This window comes from Bos indicus x Bos taurus, chromosome 10 (assembly GCF_003369695.1).
Source record: "Bos indicus x Bos taurus breed Angus x Brahman F1 hybrid chromosome 10, Bos_hybrid_MaternalHap_v2.0, whole genome shotgun sequence".
Taxonomy (NCBI): domain Eukaryota; kingdom Metazoa; phylum Chordata; class Mammalia; order Artiodactyla; family Bovidae; genus Bos; species Bos indicus x Bos taurus.
In genome coordinates this window covers 22,824,636-22,844,239 of record NC_040085.1, presented here as the reverse complement: position 1 = coordinate 22,844,239, position 19,604 = coordinate 22,824,636, and the positions used below count along the sequence as shown (strand labels likewise).

Sequence of the window (19,604 nt, the reverse complement as noted above, 5' to 3'; positions counted from 1 at the left end):
GCAGGCCCTCCTGAAGCAGGTGGCGATTTTTTAGCTCTGGCTTACAATCGCCAAGTAAAAGTGTCAAGACAAAGTTAGAGTCTTCCAACTGGTCAGGAGATATTAGAAATCTGAATTTTTATATGAACATTCGCACTTCTTATGAACTGTCAACTAATAAATGAAAATGGTAATAATTGTTTATTGTTGTTACTGTAGTAGTAGTCAATTAGAGAAAATAAGGGGGAGAAAAGAGAACTTGAGTCCCCAGTTTGTGACCTCTGTGGGAGAGGAGCAAAGTGCCGGGAAAACATAGAGAAACTTTCCCTGAAGGTCCTGGGGAAGACACTGAGACACTGAGCTAACAACAGAAGGATAAATATTGGGGGAGTTTGTATTAAAACCTTTAGCTTCTCTTCTTTTCACAGCTATTTGTAAGGTCTCTTCAGACAACCATTTTGCCTTTCTGTATTTCTTTTTTCTGGAGATGGTCTTGATCGCTGCCTCTTGTACAGTGTCACGAACCTCCATCCATAGTTCTTGGGGCACTCTGTCTATCAGATCTAATCTCTTGAATCTATTCTCACTTCCAGTGTATAATCATAAGGGATTTGATTTAGGTCATACCTGAATGGTCTAGTGGTTTTCCCTACTTTCTTCAAATTAAGTCTGAATTTTCCAACAAGGCATTCATGATCTGAGCCACAGTCAGCTTCTGGTCTTGTTTTTGATGACTGTATAGAGTTTCTCCATTTTGGGCTGCAAAGAATATAATCACTCTAATTTCGGTATTGACCATCTGGTGATATCCATGTGTAGAGTCTTCTGTTGTGTTGTTGGAAGAGGGTGTTTGCTATGATCAGTGAGTTCTCTTGGCAAAACTCTATTAACCTTACAAATAGCTGTGAAAAGAAGAGAAGTGAAAGGCAAAGGAGAAAAGGAAAGATATACTCATTTGAATGCAGAGTTCCAAAGAATAGCAAGGAAAGATAAGAAAGCCTTCCTCAGTAATCAGTGCAGAGAAATAGAGGAAAACAATAGAATGGGAAAGACTAGAGATCTCTTCAAGACAATTATAGATACCAAGGGAATATTTCATGCAAAGATGGGCACAATAAAGGACAGAAATGGTATGGACCTAACAGAAGCAGAAGAGATTAAGAGGTGGCAAGAATACACAGAAGAACTATACAAAAAGATCTTCATGACCCAGATAATCACAATGGTATGATCACTGACCTAGAGCCAGACATCCTGGAATGTGAAGTCAAGTGGGCCTTAGGAAGCATCACTCTGAACAAAGCTAGTGGAGATGATGGAATTCCAATTGAGCTATTTCAAATCTTAAAAGATGATGCTGTGAAAGTGCTGCACTCAGTATGCCAACAAATGTGGAAAACTCAGGAGTGGCCACAGGACTGGAAAAGGTCGGTTTTCATTCCAATCCCAAAGAAAGGCAATGCCAAAGAATGCTGAAATTACTGCACAATTGCACTCATCTCACATTCTAGTTAAGTAATGCTCAAAATTCTCCAAGCCAGGCTTCAAAAATACGTGAACCATGAACTTCCAAATGTTCTGGCTGGATTTAGAAAAGGCAGAGGAACCAGAGATCAAATTGCCAACATCTGCTGGATCACCAAAAAAGCAAGAGAGTTCCAGAAAAACATCTACTTCTGCTTTATTGATACACCAAAGCCTTTGACTGTGTGGATCACAACAAACTGTGGAAAATTCTGAAAGAGATGGGAATACCAGACCACCTTACCTGCCTCTTGAGAAATCTGTATGCAGGTCAAGAAGCAACAGTTAGAACTGGACATAGAACAACAGACTGGTTCGAAATCAGGAAAGGAGTACGTCAAGACTGTATTTGTCCCCCTGATTATTTAACTTACATGCAGAGTACATCATGAGAAATGCTGGGCTAGATGAAGAACAAGCTGGAATCAAGATTGCCATATTATCAATAACCTCAGATATGCAGATGACACTACCCTTATGGCAGAAAGTGAAGAATAACTAAAGAGCTTCTTGATGAAAGTGAAAGAGGAGAGTGGAAAAGTTGGCTTAAAGCTCAATATTCAGAAAACGAAGATCATGGCATCTGGTCCCATCACTTCATGGCAAATAGATGGGTAAACAGTGACAGACTTTATTTTTGGGGCTCCAAAATCACTGCAGATGGTGACGCAGCCATGAAATTAAAAGACGCTTGCTCCTTGGAAGAAAAGTTATGACCAACCTAGACAGCATATTGAAAAGAAGAGACATTACTTTGCCAACCAATGTCCATCTAGTCAAAGCTATGGTTTTTCCAGCAGTCATGTATGGATGTGAGAGTTGGTCTATTAAGAAAGCTGAGTGCTGAAGAATTGATTCTTTTGAACTGTGGTGTTGGAGAAGACTCTTGAGAGTCCCTTGGACTGCAAGAAGATCCAACCAGTCCATCCTAAAGGAGACCAGTCCTGAGTATTCATTGGAAGGACTGATGTTGCAGCTGAAACTCCAATCCTTTGGCCACCTGATGTGAAGAGCTGACTTATTTGAAAAGACCCTGATGCTGGCAAAGATTGAAGGCAAGAGGAGAAGGGGACAACAGAGGATGAGACAGTTGGATGGCATCACCGACTCAATGGACATGCGTTTGGGTAAACTCCGGGAGTCGGTGATGGACAGGGAAGCCTGGCGTGCTGCAGTCCATGGGATTACAAAGAGTCAGACACGACTGAGCGACTAAACTGAACTGAACTTGTATTAAAACCAGATCTGGGTAGCAGTTAAAGAGGTATAAACAGATCTTACTTAGCTGCTGCTGCTAAGTCGCGTCAGTCATGTCTGACTCTGTGCGACCCCATAGACGGCAGCCCACCAGGCTCCCCCATCCCTGGGATTCTCCAGTTTTAGCAAGAATCTTGCTAAAATCCAGCCACTGGAGTGGGTTGCTATTTCCTTCTCCAATGCATAAAAGTGAAAAGTGAAAGTGAAGTCACTCAGTCGTGTCCGACTCCTAGTGACCCCATGGACTGCAGCGCACCAGGCTCCTCCGTCCATGGGATTTTCCAGGCAGGAGTACTGGAGTAGGGTGCCGTTGCCTTCTCCTGATCTTACTTAGAAGCTCTTGCAATAGAGGAAAGAGAACTCCATTATAGAGCTGGGGTCAGTTCTGAATACAACACAGACAAGTGGAGATTTACAGCCAAGGAGCAAGGTGGGGGTGGGGGTGGGGGGCGGGCATGTCAGTGATGCAAAAGTAGTTAGTAGAACATTGGGGTTGGGATGGATTCTTACTAAACTGACCTAACAATTCTCTCACTGAAGGCAGGTCTGAGTGATCTGATATCACCTAGGGAAGGATTGGGGATGAATAAATTTGTTCAGACATGGTGGGTGATCAGATATCAAGGGTGTGGGTCAGTAAACTGAATTAGCAAGATTCTTGCTAAAACTGGAATCCTGAAGACAAGGCCCAGGATTGAGCCTAGAGAAAAATAGCTCAGAAGCACCCATCTAGAGATTGGGCCAAGGAGAGAGTCTTTGTCATTTGTCATATGGTGTGGAGGCAGGGAGAGTATACATATTATGTGTATTACAGGGAGTACTAATAAGAGTAAAGGTTGCATATTTAAGGGCACAGAACTGTGAGACAGTGTGACCTTTTGGGGAGAATTTCAGGAGATTTGGAAAGGATGTGTTTTGGGAGGACTGTGATGAGAGGGCTGAAGAATAGCACTATATTCTTGATTAATACATCTAGTCTGTGTCTTAGGAGAGTCAAGGCATACTTGGGGATGCTCAAGAGGAGAGTGTTTTGATGTAGTTGTATTATTGTCAGCTCATCACTCTGGTCACAGTGTGAAAAATAGATTGGTGGGAGTTGGCGAGACCAATTGTGAATGGTCTTGTAATGGTCCAGGTAGTAATGGTCCAGGTAGAAAATATCAAGGTTGAGTGATGTGAAGGAGGGGAACCTTCAAAAATATGTTTAGGAAATAAGCATGTTGGATTTTGTGACTGATTAGTTGTGGTTGGTGGGGGGATGAAAGTGGGAGTATAATGCCAAGACAAAAGACACTGAGATGACTTTCAGGTTTAAGGCAATTGTGGACACATTCATTCAACCAAAAAGAGAAGCTAAAAATAAGAAAAAAAATTTAAAGGGAAAATAATGAATTCCACCTTGAGCAACATACTGAGTTCACTTTGGTGGAAAAATCCTGCAGGCAGTTGGAATAGTGTATCTGAACTGCAAGAGAGACCATGAATGGAGGCTGGATGGTCAGGCGTGACCTGCGGATGGATGAGATCTCTCAAGAAGAGAGCATAGGGAGAGATGGAAAGGGAGAGATGGTCCAGAGGAAGCCAAGAGAGGAAGGAGTCTATAGAAACAGCCCCTCTTGACTGACATGTTGTTCAGTTGCTAAGTTGTGTCCAACTCTGTGACCCCATGAACTGCAGCACCCCAGGCTTCCCTGACCTTCACCATCTCCCAGTCTCTGCTCGAACTCATGTCCACTGAGTCGGGAATGCCATCCAACCATCTCATCCTCTGTCACCACCTTCCTCTCTTTCCCTCAATCTTTCCCAGGTCTTTTCCAATGAGTTGGCGCTTCACATCAAGTGGCCAAAGTACTGGAACTTCAGCTTCAGCATCGGTCCTTGCAATGAATATTCAGGGTTGATTTCCTTTAGTGACATGTAGTGAATTCAACTGGGGTGTCTGATCTGCCTAGACTTAATGATGAGATCTTAATAAAATTGATTCTCATAGTTCTGACTTCTCATTTGTTGTTTCCTTTTAGGTTGTTTTACCACCTCATCTAGAGAAAATACGAGACAGGCTGGCTGAAAACATCCATGAGCTTTGGGGAATGAATAAAATAGAGCTTGGCTGGACTTTTGGCAAGGTATGTGTTTGAGTGACCTGGCTAGAGTGGAGGGTTGGGTAGCCTTTTACCTGGAAGAGTTCTTCAAAGACTCAAATGATAAAAAACAAAAACCTCACGAGCCCAAACCTACTTCTTACTGAGTCCCATCCAGCTCTCACTGTGTCCAGCAGCCTTGCTCAGAAGTTTGTTGAACTGTGGTTAGGTGTGCCAGGGAGACAGGCTCTGCACAGGCTGACCATGCAGTTGGCCTCCTCCTTACTCCCAAATGCTGGGTGTTTTCTTCAGGGAATATCGAGTGTGGTCATCCCTCATCTCCTCCTCGAGCGCCCTCACATCTTATTTCTCTTTGGAAAAAGCTGTCCTCTCTGCATGGCTGGTGAAAAGAGGCTGATTCATTGTTGTGAATCAGAATTTGTTTATTGTGGTTTTCAGATGTATCACTAAGATTCATGGATACTCGGAGGAGGTTAAGAAATCTCTTTCACTAGAGAACCTTGTTCAAAGAGGATGTAAATGGACTTTCTTCTGTGAATTGTGTAAGGTCATGTCCAAAGGCAGAAGGATCCATGATTCTAAAGCTTCCTATGAGCCTGACACTCTCAAATTATGTACCATCCAGCTTAGTTACTTAAAGGGTCCCTGCACCCCAGCAGTTATATATTGATACAGCTCATAAATATTCTCTTTATATGTGACCCCCTCTCTGCTAAATGCTCTTGTAATCACAGTTGCAATTCAGCACTTAATTCTTTGATGATTGTATTACTGCCCATAAGACTGTATCCTGTCCCAGCTCACCATGGAACTCCTAAGGTCTAGCCCACAGCCCACCACCTCGTGGACATTCAGCAAGTGTTTGTGAAATAAACGAACGAATGAATGAGTGAGTTACTGTCTGGATCTGCACTGTTTAATACAATAGCTGTGGGCCACATGTGGCTCCTAAGCACTTAAAATGTGACTAGCCTGAATTGACATGTGCTGTAAATAGAAAGTACACGGTGGCTTTTTAAGACTTTCTATGAAAAGCCAATATAAAATGGCTCAGAAATAATTTCTTAATTATTTGTTAAAATGCTAATGTTTTGAGTGTATTAAGTTAAGTAAAATACATTATTAGAATTCATTTCACCTGGTTTTGGCTTTTGCTTTTTGGGGTTTTTTGTTTTGTTTTCTTTGGGGTTTTTTTGTTTTGGTTTGGGGCAGGGGGTGGAGTTTCTGTTGTTGTTGTTTTGCTTTTCTCATGTGGTTCCTAGGAAATTTGAAATTGCAAATGTAGTTCCCATCGGTGGCTGATTCTGTGTTTCCATCAGACAGTGCTGGTCCAGAGTCTGTAGTCCTTTATGTTCTGAAGAATGCTACCCTGCAGTGGCACCAGGGTTCTACAAATCTGGGACAGGCAGGAGCATGGTTGCCATGAATAAAATTGCTTCTCGGGGAAAGTATGTTCTGAATGCAAACACTTGACTAGAACCAGTGCACAGAACGCAAGCCACCAGCAGCTCGGGGACTGCATGTGTCACTTACTAGAGAGAAGACTGTCTATTTGTCTATCAGCAAATAGCTGTCGTTGTTCTGCCCGACACGAATTGCCTGGGCCATGTCTTAAAGTGTGTCCTTTTCTGTTTCCCCAGGCAGTGCTGGTTGTGAAAACTTAAAATTATATTCTTTCTTATGTTGTCACCTAGATACGGGATGACAATAAAAGACAACACCCCTGCCTTGTTGAGTTTTCAAAGCTGCCCGAAACTGAGAAGAATTATAACCTACAAATGTCAACTGAAACCTTAAAGTGAGTGTTTAATTGAATCTGGATTAAACAGTGAGCAGATGATTTAATGCCTTATAACTAAACTACAAACCTGTTGTCTCTTGCCTCGAAAACATGATGCAGTCTGACAAATTAGCAGGAATGGGGATTATTCATGCCACAAAAGGGTTTAGCATAGTCAGTAATACATCCACTGTTGTTATTTAGCATATATAGTTCTTTAGAGACCATTTGCTATTTGCCAGGGACAAGGAAAATGTAGGCAGAAAAAAGGAAGAGAAACTTGCCAAAGACTGATTGCCTCTTTTGTTGTTTAGTTGCTAAGTCATGTCCAGCTCTGGGATCCCATGGACCATAGCCCGCCATGCTCCTCTGTCCATGGGATTTCCCAGGCAAGAATACTGGAGTGGGCTGCCTTTGCTTCTCCAGGGGAGTTGCCTCTTTTAGTTCATGTATCACTAAGAAAAGAAGATAAGATATACAGTAGATTCTAGGTCATATTGAAATTGGACAACTTAACCTAAGTCTCTGTTCTCTCATCTACAAAGTGAAGATAGTAATAGTTCTTATCTTTTCATAATTGTTGTAATGGTTAAATGAGATGCTGAACATTAAAAAATAAGGATACAGCATTTCTAAAAAATCAATGGGAAAACATAGTTTAATTAACTAACATTCAACTTAAAAATAACTTTTAGCTTCTCTATGATCCCACCCACAGTTTCAACATTGATTCAGATCTTCATTATTTTTTTAGCCCAAGTCTATGTCTCCCTTCTTCAATCCCTTTGTACTTGTTACCTGTGAGCTCTGCCTAGTATTTCTCTGTTCGCTCCTTGTCAGTACAGAACTTTTTAACTTCAGGTTTGCTGGCATAGTGATGCCTTGTCTCACAGGAACCCATGTGAAATGTCTTCCATCACAGCGACCCTCCTCAAGGGTGAGGCTTTGGTACCTCGTGGTGTCCAGCACAGCTCAAGACACTGTGTGCAGGGAGCACCCAGGAAATGCTTGCTGACTTCTGGGTTTGCTATTAGGGTCCCATCTGTCCTCTGGAATCAGAGAATCAGGATATAATCCTAATGCAGAGTCATAAACTAGAAAAGGTCTCCTAGAATGAACAAACTTTTTGTTGCATTTTTATGCTATGCATTCAGGAGTTGGCAAACTAAGATCCACAAGCTTATCTAACCAGCCACCTATTTTGGTTAAAAAAAAAATGTTTATTGTAACAAAGGTAGGCTCTTCATATTGTCTTGCATATCGTTTATGACTGTTTCCCCTCTGCAGTGGCAGAGGTGAGTAACTGTAACAGAGACCTAAGGACCACAAAGCCTACACCATTTCCTATCTCACCTCTAAGAAAAGTTTGGCAACCTCTGGTCTAATGAGTGAATATCGTCTGTTTTTTCACTTCTGATGGAGGTGGGGGCTCTCACTGAACTCTACCTTGCCATTGACCTGTGTTTTCTCTGTCCACTACATCACAGAACTCTCCTGGCCCTGGGGTGCCACATTGCTCATGTTAACCCAGCTGCTGAGGACGATCTCAAGAAGGTCAAATTGCCCAAAAAGTAGGTGATCTTTTAATGGTTGGCAACTTTAATGCTTCGGTCTTAATGTTTAAACTGGGAGGACAGGAGGTCCACGCACAGAGGCAGGGAACTGCCCCAGATACTTCCAGCACCAGGTCAGGCAGTTCCTCCAGGTGCCTAGACTGCACTCAAACCCCAAGCAGAAACCAGCTGAAGTACAGGGTTTCCAGGCCTCCTCTCTTTTTACTCCTTCTGCCTGGACCCACACTACTATCTACTATTGTTAGTTTTGAGCCAGAAGATGCGGCACTCAGAAGGATAAGCTGTCATGGTCTATAAGAATAGCAATTGGCACGAGAACTTGAATATGGTCGGTAGCCACAGCAAAGATTCACTCCTCTGGCATTGGGCCAGCCTTGTAAATCTTGCAGAAATGGGCCTCTCTGCCAAGATTTAATTTGGCCCCTAAATCTGCACGTATCCTTCTCTCCCTCTCATCCGTACATTCACTCGTCATGTGTTCTCACACTCTCAGATATGGGCTTGCTGGCACATCCCCTAGCTCGCTTGCTCATCCACACATGTGCCAGCCTTGGGGGTACACACATTCACACGCAGGTGTCATGATGATTTGAGAGCCAAGGCAGTGCCAGCTCTAATCGAATGCTTATCTTCCCCTTCCTCCCTGTGAAACCCCAGGCTGCCAAGCTCCACTCTCAGAGGCAGCTCCTAGGGCCAGGAGCCACACGTGTGAGAGGCAGCAGCTGGAGGGGTGGCTGTGCTCAGTGCTCAGTGCTCAGCACATGGTGGCCCTGCCCAAGGTCAGGCATCCCTAGAGGGTGAGTGAGGGACGGCATGGTGCTACAGTAGCATCCCCTACTGCTCTGAGGTTCTTGGGTGGAGTAGCTCCGGTCTGCAAGTTGTCAGATTTAGGTTCTGGCCCTGATCTGAGCAGTCAGTGGCCTTGGGGTCGTTGAGTGCCTCTGGACTCACGTTCCCACATGACTATGGTCAGTTGCTCTCCTGTGAGTCACTCCACATGCTTCTTTCCGTTCACACGATGCATCTCCCTGGGCTCCTGCTGAGCTTTTCCCATCCTCACGTTATCTAGCAAATTACAGACAACTGTGGCTGTGATTCCTGGACTGGACAGCAAACCATGAAGGTCATTTCACAAACTCTCTAATGCTATGATTTTTTTTTAATTCTCAAAGTGAAAGTTTAGTTTTCTAAAACTGAGCAATCATATTCTGCTGCTTTATAAGAAATCATTTGGCTCAAGGTCGCGTCCTTGCCCTGTGTATCATAACCTTTGTGTTTGTGAAGTGAGGCAAAGGAGCTTTGGTGATGCTGAATTATACTGAGTGTGCCCATGGTTTGCACACTGAGAAATAAGGATGGGTTTAGGTTGATGAATTAAGGGCCACATCCGAAAACTTGAAATCAAACTGAGCTATTCATTCTGCCAAGGGGAGAACCTGTGCTTGCATGCTCAGTTGCTCAGTCATGTCCAATTCTTTGTGATCCCATGGATTGTAGCCCACCAAGTTCCTCTGTCCACAGGATTCTCCAGGTAAGAATACTGGAGTGGGTTGCCATTTCCTCCTCCAGGGGATCTTCCTGACCCAGAGACTGAACCCTTGTCTCCTGCATTGCAGGCGGATTCTTTGCCACTGAGCCATCTGGAAAACACATAGAACCTGTGACTGTAGCCTTATCTTTCTAGTATTCTGACCCTGTGCTATTGGTCAAAAATCCGAAATGGGAAAGATTTACAGTTCTGTTCAAAATATATATTTTGTATTTACTTGTAGCTACATGATGTCCAATGGCTATAAGCCAGCCCCTTTGGATTTGTCTGATGTGAAGCTGTTACCTCCTCAAGAAGTTTTAGTGGATAAGCTTGCAGAAAATGCACACAATGTCTGGGCAAAAGACAGAATAAAACAAGGATGGACCTATGGCATTCAACAGGTGAGAGATGCTGGGTCAGGCCTGATGGAGAAGCCAGGAGATGTGATCATCTATCAAAAAGGCATTTTGCTTTGGTGGGTATTAGATTGGAAGATGGAGGTTGCCTTTGCAGTCTGTTGCTCATCCCTCAGCACATTCATTGTTAATAGAATCATGGGGCTGAATGGAATTCACGATGGTCATGTTGACATTAACTCCAGCAGTGCATAGGCTTACGTTTCATTTGTTAGTCCGATACACTTGTGATCAGGTTGCCTTGTGTATATGGCCTCTGGCTGCATCTTCTCTTATTCCCTGTCTTGCTGCTTGTCCCATGGAAAGCTGAGCTTTCACTCACTCTCCAAGGCCAATGTAAGGTTCACATGAATCAACATCACAGCTCAGCAATATTTTTGGAGTGGTCCCAAGTATGTACCACTGAAGGGGAAACCATCCCAGGAGAGGGGCAGACCAGCCCAACGATAAGCCTGTGTCCCCTTACTTCAGTCCACGGGGCCAGAATTCCCAGGCAGAGTTCTTGGCTCATCCAAAGGCAGCATGAGAGCCCAGCAAGAAGTTAGGTGGCGTTCAGAACCATGATTCAGTGCTAACCCACCTGCTGCACCTCTCACTCTGAAATAACTGCCTCATCTCAGGAAGGCTCAGGATCAGGGAAGTTCACAGATAGCTGTGTGCACACGTGCTCATTCATTCCTGAGCCTCTCAACCTGCACATGTCTGGAATCAAGAAGATGACAACTAGGAAACCGTGGCAGGGAAGGGAGTGGCGAATTCAAAACAGCATGTCAGATTATAACAACTTATCACTGCCATTGTCATTGTCGTCTTCTTAGTCCCCACTAAGGACCGGAAAAGGACTCATCCAAATACGTGCTATTATTACAGGGCAACAGCCCCACCGTGGCTCTGCCATCTTTTCAAATGTTTCTCTGTGAGCAGAGATGCCTCTCTGTGAAGGATCTGTTGTGAGGAGGCCATAGCAGTTTAAATCACGCATGATCTTTCATCGGGGAATAGTTACGCAAACCCCCATCTGCCTCGCCTTGGGAATGGAGAAGTCTAACTAATTTCATGACACTTCATTTTATTCAAGGGCTGGCATTATTAAAATGTGATTTTTACTGCTGGCTTTGAATGTTAGTACAAATTTTCCATTTGTACTCATTTAATCCTGAAGTGGCAAATATGTTCACTGGTAAATATTAAGGCACTGGGAGAAGAGCTGGCAGACTCACATGAGGAAACCAGGACTGTTGCTGGGGATATGTGAGTGGGAGGAGCTCTTTGTAAAGATGAAATGCATTTTCTCAGATTCTCTTTTCTCTGGCTTCACGTAGGATTTAAAGAACAAAAGAAATCCACGTTTGGTGCCATATTCATTGCTGGATGAGCGTACCAAGAAGTCAAACAGGGACAGCCTTCGTGAAGCTGTCCGGACGTTTGTTGGTTATGGCTATAACATTGAGCCATCAGACCAAGAGCTAGGTAATGAGTGCAAATTGTTCATTCTGGCTCCAGTTTGCTAAACACATCTTCTTCTGGAGGAATACTGATGTTCAATAGGTCTAACTTGCACTGTTAGAAATACCGTTGGTGCTAAAAAACATTAAAAACAATGGTGAATTTTAGGAAGTAGGGGGGTGGAGGGGGAACCATGTTGATCATAGAGCTGTGTTCCATTGACCAGATATTTCTGTAATGAGCACATCTATGACCCAGCCCCACAGGGAATAAGTTATCCTCCAGCATAGCTGAGCTTTTCAGGATAGTTGGTCCCAAAACAAAGTTAACCATTATTTCTCTTATTTTCCGAACATGAATATCATCTCACTTTGGGGCAGGTAATGTCATCTCTCAACTGAATTCTGTCACTGATTAAAATCACCACCTTATGAGTATTTAACATGTCACTGCCACCTCATACCTCAGGGGATACCATAGGCACGTGGGGCAGTAAAAAGTGGTTTAAGGGGATGGATTTGGAGTAAGACAGACCTCGGTTCAGATCTTGGCTCTCCTCGGTTTATTGGCTCTATGACCTTGAACAAGTGAACCTCAGAAGCCTGTTTCTTCATTGGTAAAATGAAAACAATAACACTGATTTCATAGGATTATTGGGAGGAAACACTGAGATTTCATTTCTACTGCAGAGCACTCACACAGTGAATGGTAGTTTGTGTTTTTATGAAATGATGATGATGGAGATGATTCTTTTATGAACATTATGTTATATTGACTAGCAGGAGATCTGCCATCAGCCTTTGTTGTTGAACATCCTTCGAGGAGTCCTCCCTAAATATTAAAAGCCTGTGTTCTCTCTCCTTCTCCGGCAATCTCTCCTCCCTTTCCTTCTTGATAGCTGACCCAGCTGTGGAGAAAGTCAGCATAGACAAGATCCGCTTTTTCCGGGTAGAGCGCTCTTATGCCGTGAGATCTGGAAAGTGGTATTTCGAGTTCGAGGTGGTGACCGGAGGCGACATGCGTGTTGGCTGGGCCCGGCCAGGCTGCCGACCCGACATTGAGCTGGGGGCAGATGACCAAGCCTTCGTGTTTGAAGGCAGCAGGGTGAGTCTGGCTGGTGCTCGCCACTCCTCAGTCCAGGTTTTTCTGCTCCAAACATTTCTCCAGAAGTGAGAAGTGCTGAGTATCTGGACCTCTGGCTTCAAAAGGGAGGAGCCACCACATGCACTGATTTAGACCACAGCACACTCATCCCCTAGTGTTTGTCCCTTTGCTCTAGGGCAAAGGGGAGGGCTTGTACACTCTAGTCCTTTCTGTGATCACCTCCATATCTGCCTTGCCCCTGAACCCACAGAACACTGTGCAGCCAAGCATGTGGGGCAATCTTACCACTTTGTCTTCAGGGGAATCCAGCTCATTTACATAGCTGACTATGTATTGGGAGACTTGGCCACCTTTTCTGATGAGCCTTGTATACCTTGGTTTCCCACACCTGTAGATAGACCACTTCTCCCTGAGCACTGTCCTTGGTAGAAAGGGAAGTATCGTTTGGAAACCAGGCACCACTGCCCATTAGGAGAAATTGCTCATGAGGTCACTTCTCCAGCAGCACAGGGGCCTCTAGGACCTCCATTTCTCTAATCCCTGGGCTCTTGTCTTCTAGGGCCAGCGTTGGCATCAAGGGAGTGGGTATTTTGGACGGACCTGGCAGCCAGGAGATGTGGTTGGATGTATGATTAACCTGGATGATGCTTCAATGATCTTCACGCTGAATGGGGAGCTGCTGATCACCAACAAAGGCTCTGAACTTGCCTTCGCTGATTATGAGATTGACAATGGTAAATCCACCAACCTCCCCACCCCTTTCCATGTCCACAAGATGAAGGGAACTCCAGGGAGTGGGGTGAGATCTTATGCCTCCTCACTCATGGAACACTGACCTTTGCAGATCTAAAGCCCTGGGGTGAAGACAGCTCTTATACTATCATTTTCGAAGAATCAAAACAAATAATAGAGATAGTTGATATATGCAGCATAAATGTAAGTCTGAACTTCCAGAGAGATTGACCAAGGAAAGTGTTGGTTGCTCAGTCATGTCCATCTCTTTGCAACCCCATGGACTGTAGCCCACCAGGCTCCTCTGTCCATGGGGTTCTCCGGGCAGGAATATTGGAGTGGGTTGCCATTTCCTTCTCCAGGGGATATTCCTGACCCAGGGATCGAACCCTGGTTTCCTGCATTGCAGAAACTCTTTACCATCTGAGCCAGATATAGGCATAGAATGACCAAGGCGCTCCCCTCTAATTCCCTGCTTTGTGCCTTGGCATGGTAATGTTCCCCAGGTTTCTCAGGATCACAAAGGAAGTGCTAATTGCCTGTGCACTGATGTCCCTGGCAGGAGAGGAAGATCAATGAATTAGAATTGTCCTCTTATTCTGATTTGAATTGTCATTGTGAATGTTGGTATAATTGAACTTAATGTTTTGATGAGAATCACTGAAACATGGAAGTTGACTTAGCTGTTCCTTGAATGAAATAGAATTTATTCTGAAACTCAAACATGCTGTGAAACCCAAGCACAGTTGCACTTGTTAATGGCCAGGAATAGACTACAGTCAGGTTGGTGCTTCCAGCTACACAAAGGGGCAATAGGTGCTTCTTATTTCTTGTCTACAGAACTCCCTTATGTGCACAAGGCTGCTGGCACCAGGACTAGGAACACTGGACTGTGAGTCAGCTGGCTTGCTCCTAACAAGCTGTGGGCTCCCAGCAAGGCTTGGTTTGACTCCTCTGGGCTTTGCCTCCTTCATCTGTACCAGAAAACAGGATGATAGACCATATAAATGCCAACATCCTCCTCAGATGTAATATTCTGTGGCAGTGACTTAATACCCGCTGTGATCACACCTCTGGTCTTGGTGCTGTGCCACTCTCTGCTCCTGCAGTACAAAGGAGGAGAAGGCAGGGAGGCTGAGAGGGGAAGAGGCTGCTCCAGGGCAGAAGACCTGGGTTCCCGTCTTGCTTCTGTCCTTCCCCTCCTGTGACATCTCAGGTTGACTTTATTTAACCTCTTTGTGACTCTTTTCCCTATCTGTAAATGATTAGGTTCCGGGTAGCTCTAAATTTCTGGCACTTTACAAAAAGAGACAGTCTCCTCTCCCTGCATCAAACGTTAAAAAAGGTAAAATTGCAGAGGCAAGAGCAGCAGAAATAAATGAGCATATAATTGAGGCTTCCCAGGTGGTGTTAGTGGTAAAGAACCCACTTGTGAGTGCAGGAGACATAAGAGACACAGGTTCAGTTCCTGGGTTGGGAAGACCCCCTGGAGTAGGACATGGCAACCCATTCCAGTATTCTTGCCTGGAGAACTCCATGGACAGAAGAGCCTGGCTGGCTATGGACCATAGGGTTGCAAAGAGTTGGACACAATGGAAGCGACTTAGCGTGCATGCATATTTTTAATACATATAAAATATTCTTTATTTACAATGTGTTTTAGCTTTATAAATCATTTTCATACTTTGTACAGACACCTATTATCTGCAACATGCATATCAACTGGACCTTAAAAGAGCTTTAAAGATTTTTCTAAGAGCCATATATTTGGGATAATAGAAAAGCTGCAAGTCAGTGTATTTTCTTAGAAAGACAGGATTACTGAAGCAATATGGGTTCGTGTTTTAATGCCTTCTGAAAAGGTTTAAAATATGAATTTTAAAGAATATATTTTTGGAAACAACTGGGAAAGAAGTTGCTAGCAGAAAGAATGGCCCACGTACTGGTTCTGAGGCAAAGAGGGAGGAAATGTTGATGACATGAGGGGGTTGGGGACGAGCCATCCTCTGTCACTGCTCTTTGGAAACAGATATTCACTAAGTACCCAGCACAGGCAGTGCTCTCTTCATGTTGTTGTTGAGTCACTAAGTCGTGTCCGACTCTTTGGGACCTCATGGACAGCAGCATGCCAGACTCCTCTCTCCTCCACTATCTCCCAGAGTTTGCTTAAACTCACGTCCATTGAATCGGTGATACCATCCAACCATCTCATCCTCTGTCGTCCCCTCTCCTGCCTCAATCTTCCCCAGCATCAGGGTCTTTTCCACTGAGTCAGCTCTTTACATCAGGTGGCTCAAGTATTGGAGCTCCAGCTTCAGCATCAGTCCTTCCAGTGAATAGCCAGGGTTGATTTCTTTCAGGATCTACTGCTCTGATCTCCTTGCAGTCCAAGGGACTCTCAAGAGTCTTCTCCAGCCCTACAATTTGAAAACATCAATTCTTTAGCACTCACTCTTCTTTATGGTCCAACTCACACATATGTACATGACTACTGGAAAAACCATAGCTTTGACTATTTGGATCTTTTTAGAGTCATCAAAGTGATGTCTCTGCTTTTTAATATACTGTCTAGCTTTGTCATAGCTTCCTTTCAAGAAGCAAGTGTATTTTAATTTCATGATCGCAATCACCATTTGCAGTGATTTTGGAGTCCAAGAAAATAAAATCTTTCACTGCTTCCACTTTTTCCTCTTCTATTTGCCATGAAGCGATGGGACCAGATGCCGTGATTTTAATTTTTTTAATGTTGAGCCAGTTTTTTTCACTCTCTTCTTTTGCCGTCATTAAGAGGCTCTTTAGTTCCTCTTCAATTTTTGCCTGGTATCATCTTCATGTTTGAGGCTATCTTCAATGAGCCTGGAGAAAAACAAAGAACTAGGTAATTTAGGCTCATCCCCAAGGAAAGGAGCTTCCTGGAGTAGGCAGAGTCCAAAGTCCAGTGACCCTGTGGACTCGGGGAGCTTAGTTATCTATAAGACTTTGGCTCAAATTAAGGAAGAGAAAAAGATCTTGTCAGTTTTCAGAGTTGTAAGAACTCCATGAGGTCTAAATCCTTGATAATCAAAAGTGTGAGCTGCTTGTTATAAATGCAGGGTCTCAGACCCCACGCTAGTCCTACTGATTCAGAAACTGCATTCAAATAAGATACTCTGACAGCTCCCATGCACTTTGAAGTATGAGAAGCAGTGGTCTAAAGTATACACAAATGTAAATAGTAGCAAAATGAAGGAGTTAATTTTCTAGTTCAAAAAATAAATTAAATGAAAATACAGAAAGGTAACTACCAATAAAAAGCGATAGGTCAGAAATGGCAGTTTACCAATACAGGATGAAAATTCTAGAAGACTGGAATTGGAACTGAAAGTTAAATGAAAACTATGAGCTGTCTCAGCAACTACAGATGAGCTTTTTACCTCTAAGAAAGGTCTTCTTCTCGGGGGAGGGGGTTGTAAGTAGAGTAATAGAGAGGAATCAGGAAACTGCAGAAAAGAGTGATAATAGCATTTGGATGATTGTGTATGGAATTTATAGAAGACAAAGCTGGAAAGAATGAGAAGTTACAGATTATAGCCTTGAATACCAAGACTTGGTCTTTTTATTCAGGAAACTGTATTGTCTAATCTGGGCCCACTCTTCTTGGACTCCACTCTCTGTGACATGGGGGGCTGTCCTAGGGTTTGAGCAGAATACTATAAAGAAAGGGGATGCTGTAGGAGAACTCTGCTTTTAGAGATCGTCTGTGCTGTAATGAAAGAGATGCCTCATTGACCCTTTGTACAGAGAGACATGATTTGACCTTCAGAATAACAAAGTCTATTATTAGGACTCTGTTTTATTATAGAATTGTACTGTATTATGTTAACACATTGTACTGTAGCATTGCACTGCACTTTAATAACATGGAGACAAGATAATTGGGAGGGCTTTTCAGTTCTGTGATGGCTCAGGAGTCAGAGGAAGGGCAATTGAAAGGGAGTCTGCATGCAATTCTTTGACTACAATAACCCAGAGGCTTAGAATAACCATAGAGCAGCTCTTTAACCATAGAGCAGCTCTGCATAAAATGGAAAGAGCCAGCAATTCTTGCCTTGAGCTGTTAGGAAAACCATCTGTTGAATATAAAACATTGTGTGCATTACAGCCCCTCAGAAAGCAAAATCCCGTTTGTGTGTGTGTTCTGGTCGCCAACACCCCAGCCTTGATTCAGGCCGTTTACCCTGCTGGGGTAAGTATTTTTAGTCCTTTGGGGGGAGGAATGGGAGCAGGCACTACGATTCGTGGCTGATTTTTTTTCTTTGGGTGATTTATAAGCTGTCATCCCCATCCTCGTCTGCGTCATAGGTGACATACTCTTATCAGCTTCGTTTTCCTAATCATTGTTCTCTACTGTGTTCCCTGGCTTGCACCCTCACAGCTCTCAATGTTGTCACCGAAAGGCATCTGGAAGCTGAGAAGCTCTCACAGAGAAACCTTTGCTGTTAGTCTTCCCTTTGATCCCATTTAAAGGAAAGGAAGATAAAATTCTGAACATCATTCTGGACCTCAAAACATGAGGTCTGAAAGAGTTTAATTTAGGGCTGGTCTCCCTTGCTGCTGCTGCCAGACACCTCTGGGCACACCCTGCTTTGCTACAGCTTCAGTGTCTGCAGGGACAGCCTCCCAATCTCTTCCTCTATCGGCGTGTCACGGCTTAACAGATGCCCCAGCTCTGGCTCTACCAGCAGCCCTTCCACAGGCAGCAGATGAAACTTTCTAGCAGGCAGAGTCGCTGTCGTCTGCACAAGCACGCTGGCACCTAGAGCCCCCCGTCATTCTCTCTCCAAGTGGGTGCTGTGCTCCAGGGAGCGGCTGTGGCAGGGGAGCGCGGCCTCCTGTTCCCCGCATTTTCGACAGAGCTTGTGACAATCTTGGTGCTGTCCCTGAACTCCCTCTTTGTGAGGCTTAGGAAATTAAAATTAATGGATAAAACATGAACTGCTGGATGGAGACTGAGAAACACCCCAGGAATGGTCTGGGCAGCAGTCTCACCACTTCTCCCAATGATCTCAGTTTTTCCGCTACTGGGGAGTGATTGGCTCTCAGTAAATTTCTTCAGTTTGACATGGATTTTAAAAAGGATCCATGGTTGGTGTGGTCTAGAGAACTGGTTTCTTTCCAAGCTCCTGAATTATAAAAAGATGACCTCCTGGGGGTCCCTCTTCCTAATCACGCAACCCTATGAGGCCTTGTGATACAAAGTTTATCAGAACCTGGGGCCCTCTGCAGCATTTAAATGAATATGTTCTTGACATTCCTTTCCTCAAACAGGGATTCTATGTACATCTAGGTTCCAAATAATGCCATTTGCAAATTTCCTCCTCAGACCTCTTCAATGACGTCAGCATAATTGCATCTTCTAGTCTTCATGTCGGGATGGAGTATTGTTTTTCACTTTTATTTTTCCATCTTGTTACATCTCCTGTCTCATTTGAGCTGGGGGTTATAGTTGAGTTGTGTACAAAGTGTGGATCCTTGTGTGTAGGTGACATTGTTCATGGTGATGCCATGTGGTCTTACCAAGTGGCTCTGTCCATCCAGGTAAGACCACACCAACTCCAGGGAGCCATGCGGCCACTTGTGACAGGCAGCCCTTCTCCTCCTGGGGGCCTGGAGTGCTTCGTGGTCGAAGGTCTCCCGCTGCCTGACCTAGAGGCAAACTAGCCAACTATATGACACTTAGGAAAATCATCTGAACACTGAAGGAAGAGTTCATCACAAAGCCAGTCACCGGAAGTGAGAGTTAGAAAGCAGGCATCTGGGCCTCAGTCCTCACTGCTCACTCTGGACCGCTCCTCTGGCAGTCTTGTTCACATGCTGGCCCTGCATGCACTCCAGGAGACAGTCCTTTGAGCAAGTTACTCAACTTGTTAGGCCTCAGTTTCCTCACTGTAAGACAGTCACAGTAATATATCCATAGAGTGCTAAGCCCAGGGCCTGACACCTAGAGGTACTTGATAAATATTAGCTGGTGTGGTTTATCATCGTTGTCCCTCCCTCCTCTGTCTGTCAAGCAGAGTTCCTAAGTTGCATGAAGTTGTAATGTCTCAAGTAAGGAAGTTGTGGAGGAGTGATCCTTAGCTGTAGCCTCTCTACCAGGTGGAGGGAGCTGATCCAGTTTTA

The 19,604-nt window shown here is 44.2% G+C and overlaps 1 protein-coding gene across 5 annotated transcripts in view; it reads left to right on the top strand.

Moving 5' to 3' along the window:
• Positions 1 to 19,604, top strand: part of RYR3 (ryanodine receptor 3) — a 557,802-nt gene that overhangs the window by 338,667 nt on the left and 199,531 nt on the right. For all 5 annotated transcript variants that reach the window (XM_027553458.1, XM_027553456.1, XM_027553457.1 and 2 more), the window contains 7 exons: positions 4,782 to 4,886; positions 6,557 to 6,660; positions 8,130 to 8,213; positions 9,989 to 10,148; positions 11,486 to 11,633; positions 12,508 to 12,713; positions 13,273 to 13,447. In XM_027553458.1, coding sequence (XP_027409259.1) covers positions 4,782 to 4,886; positions 6,557 to 6,660; positions 8,130 to 8,213; positions 9,989 to 10,148; positions 11,486 to 11,633; positions 12,508 to 12,713; positions 13,273 to 13,447 — 982 coding nt within the window. The remainder of the gene's footprint in view (positions 1 to 4,781; positions 4,887 to 6,556; positions 6,661 to 8,129; positions 8,214 to 9,988; positions 10,149 to 11,485; positions 11,634 to 12,507; positions 12,714 to 13,272; positions 13,448 to 19,604) is intronic.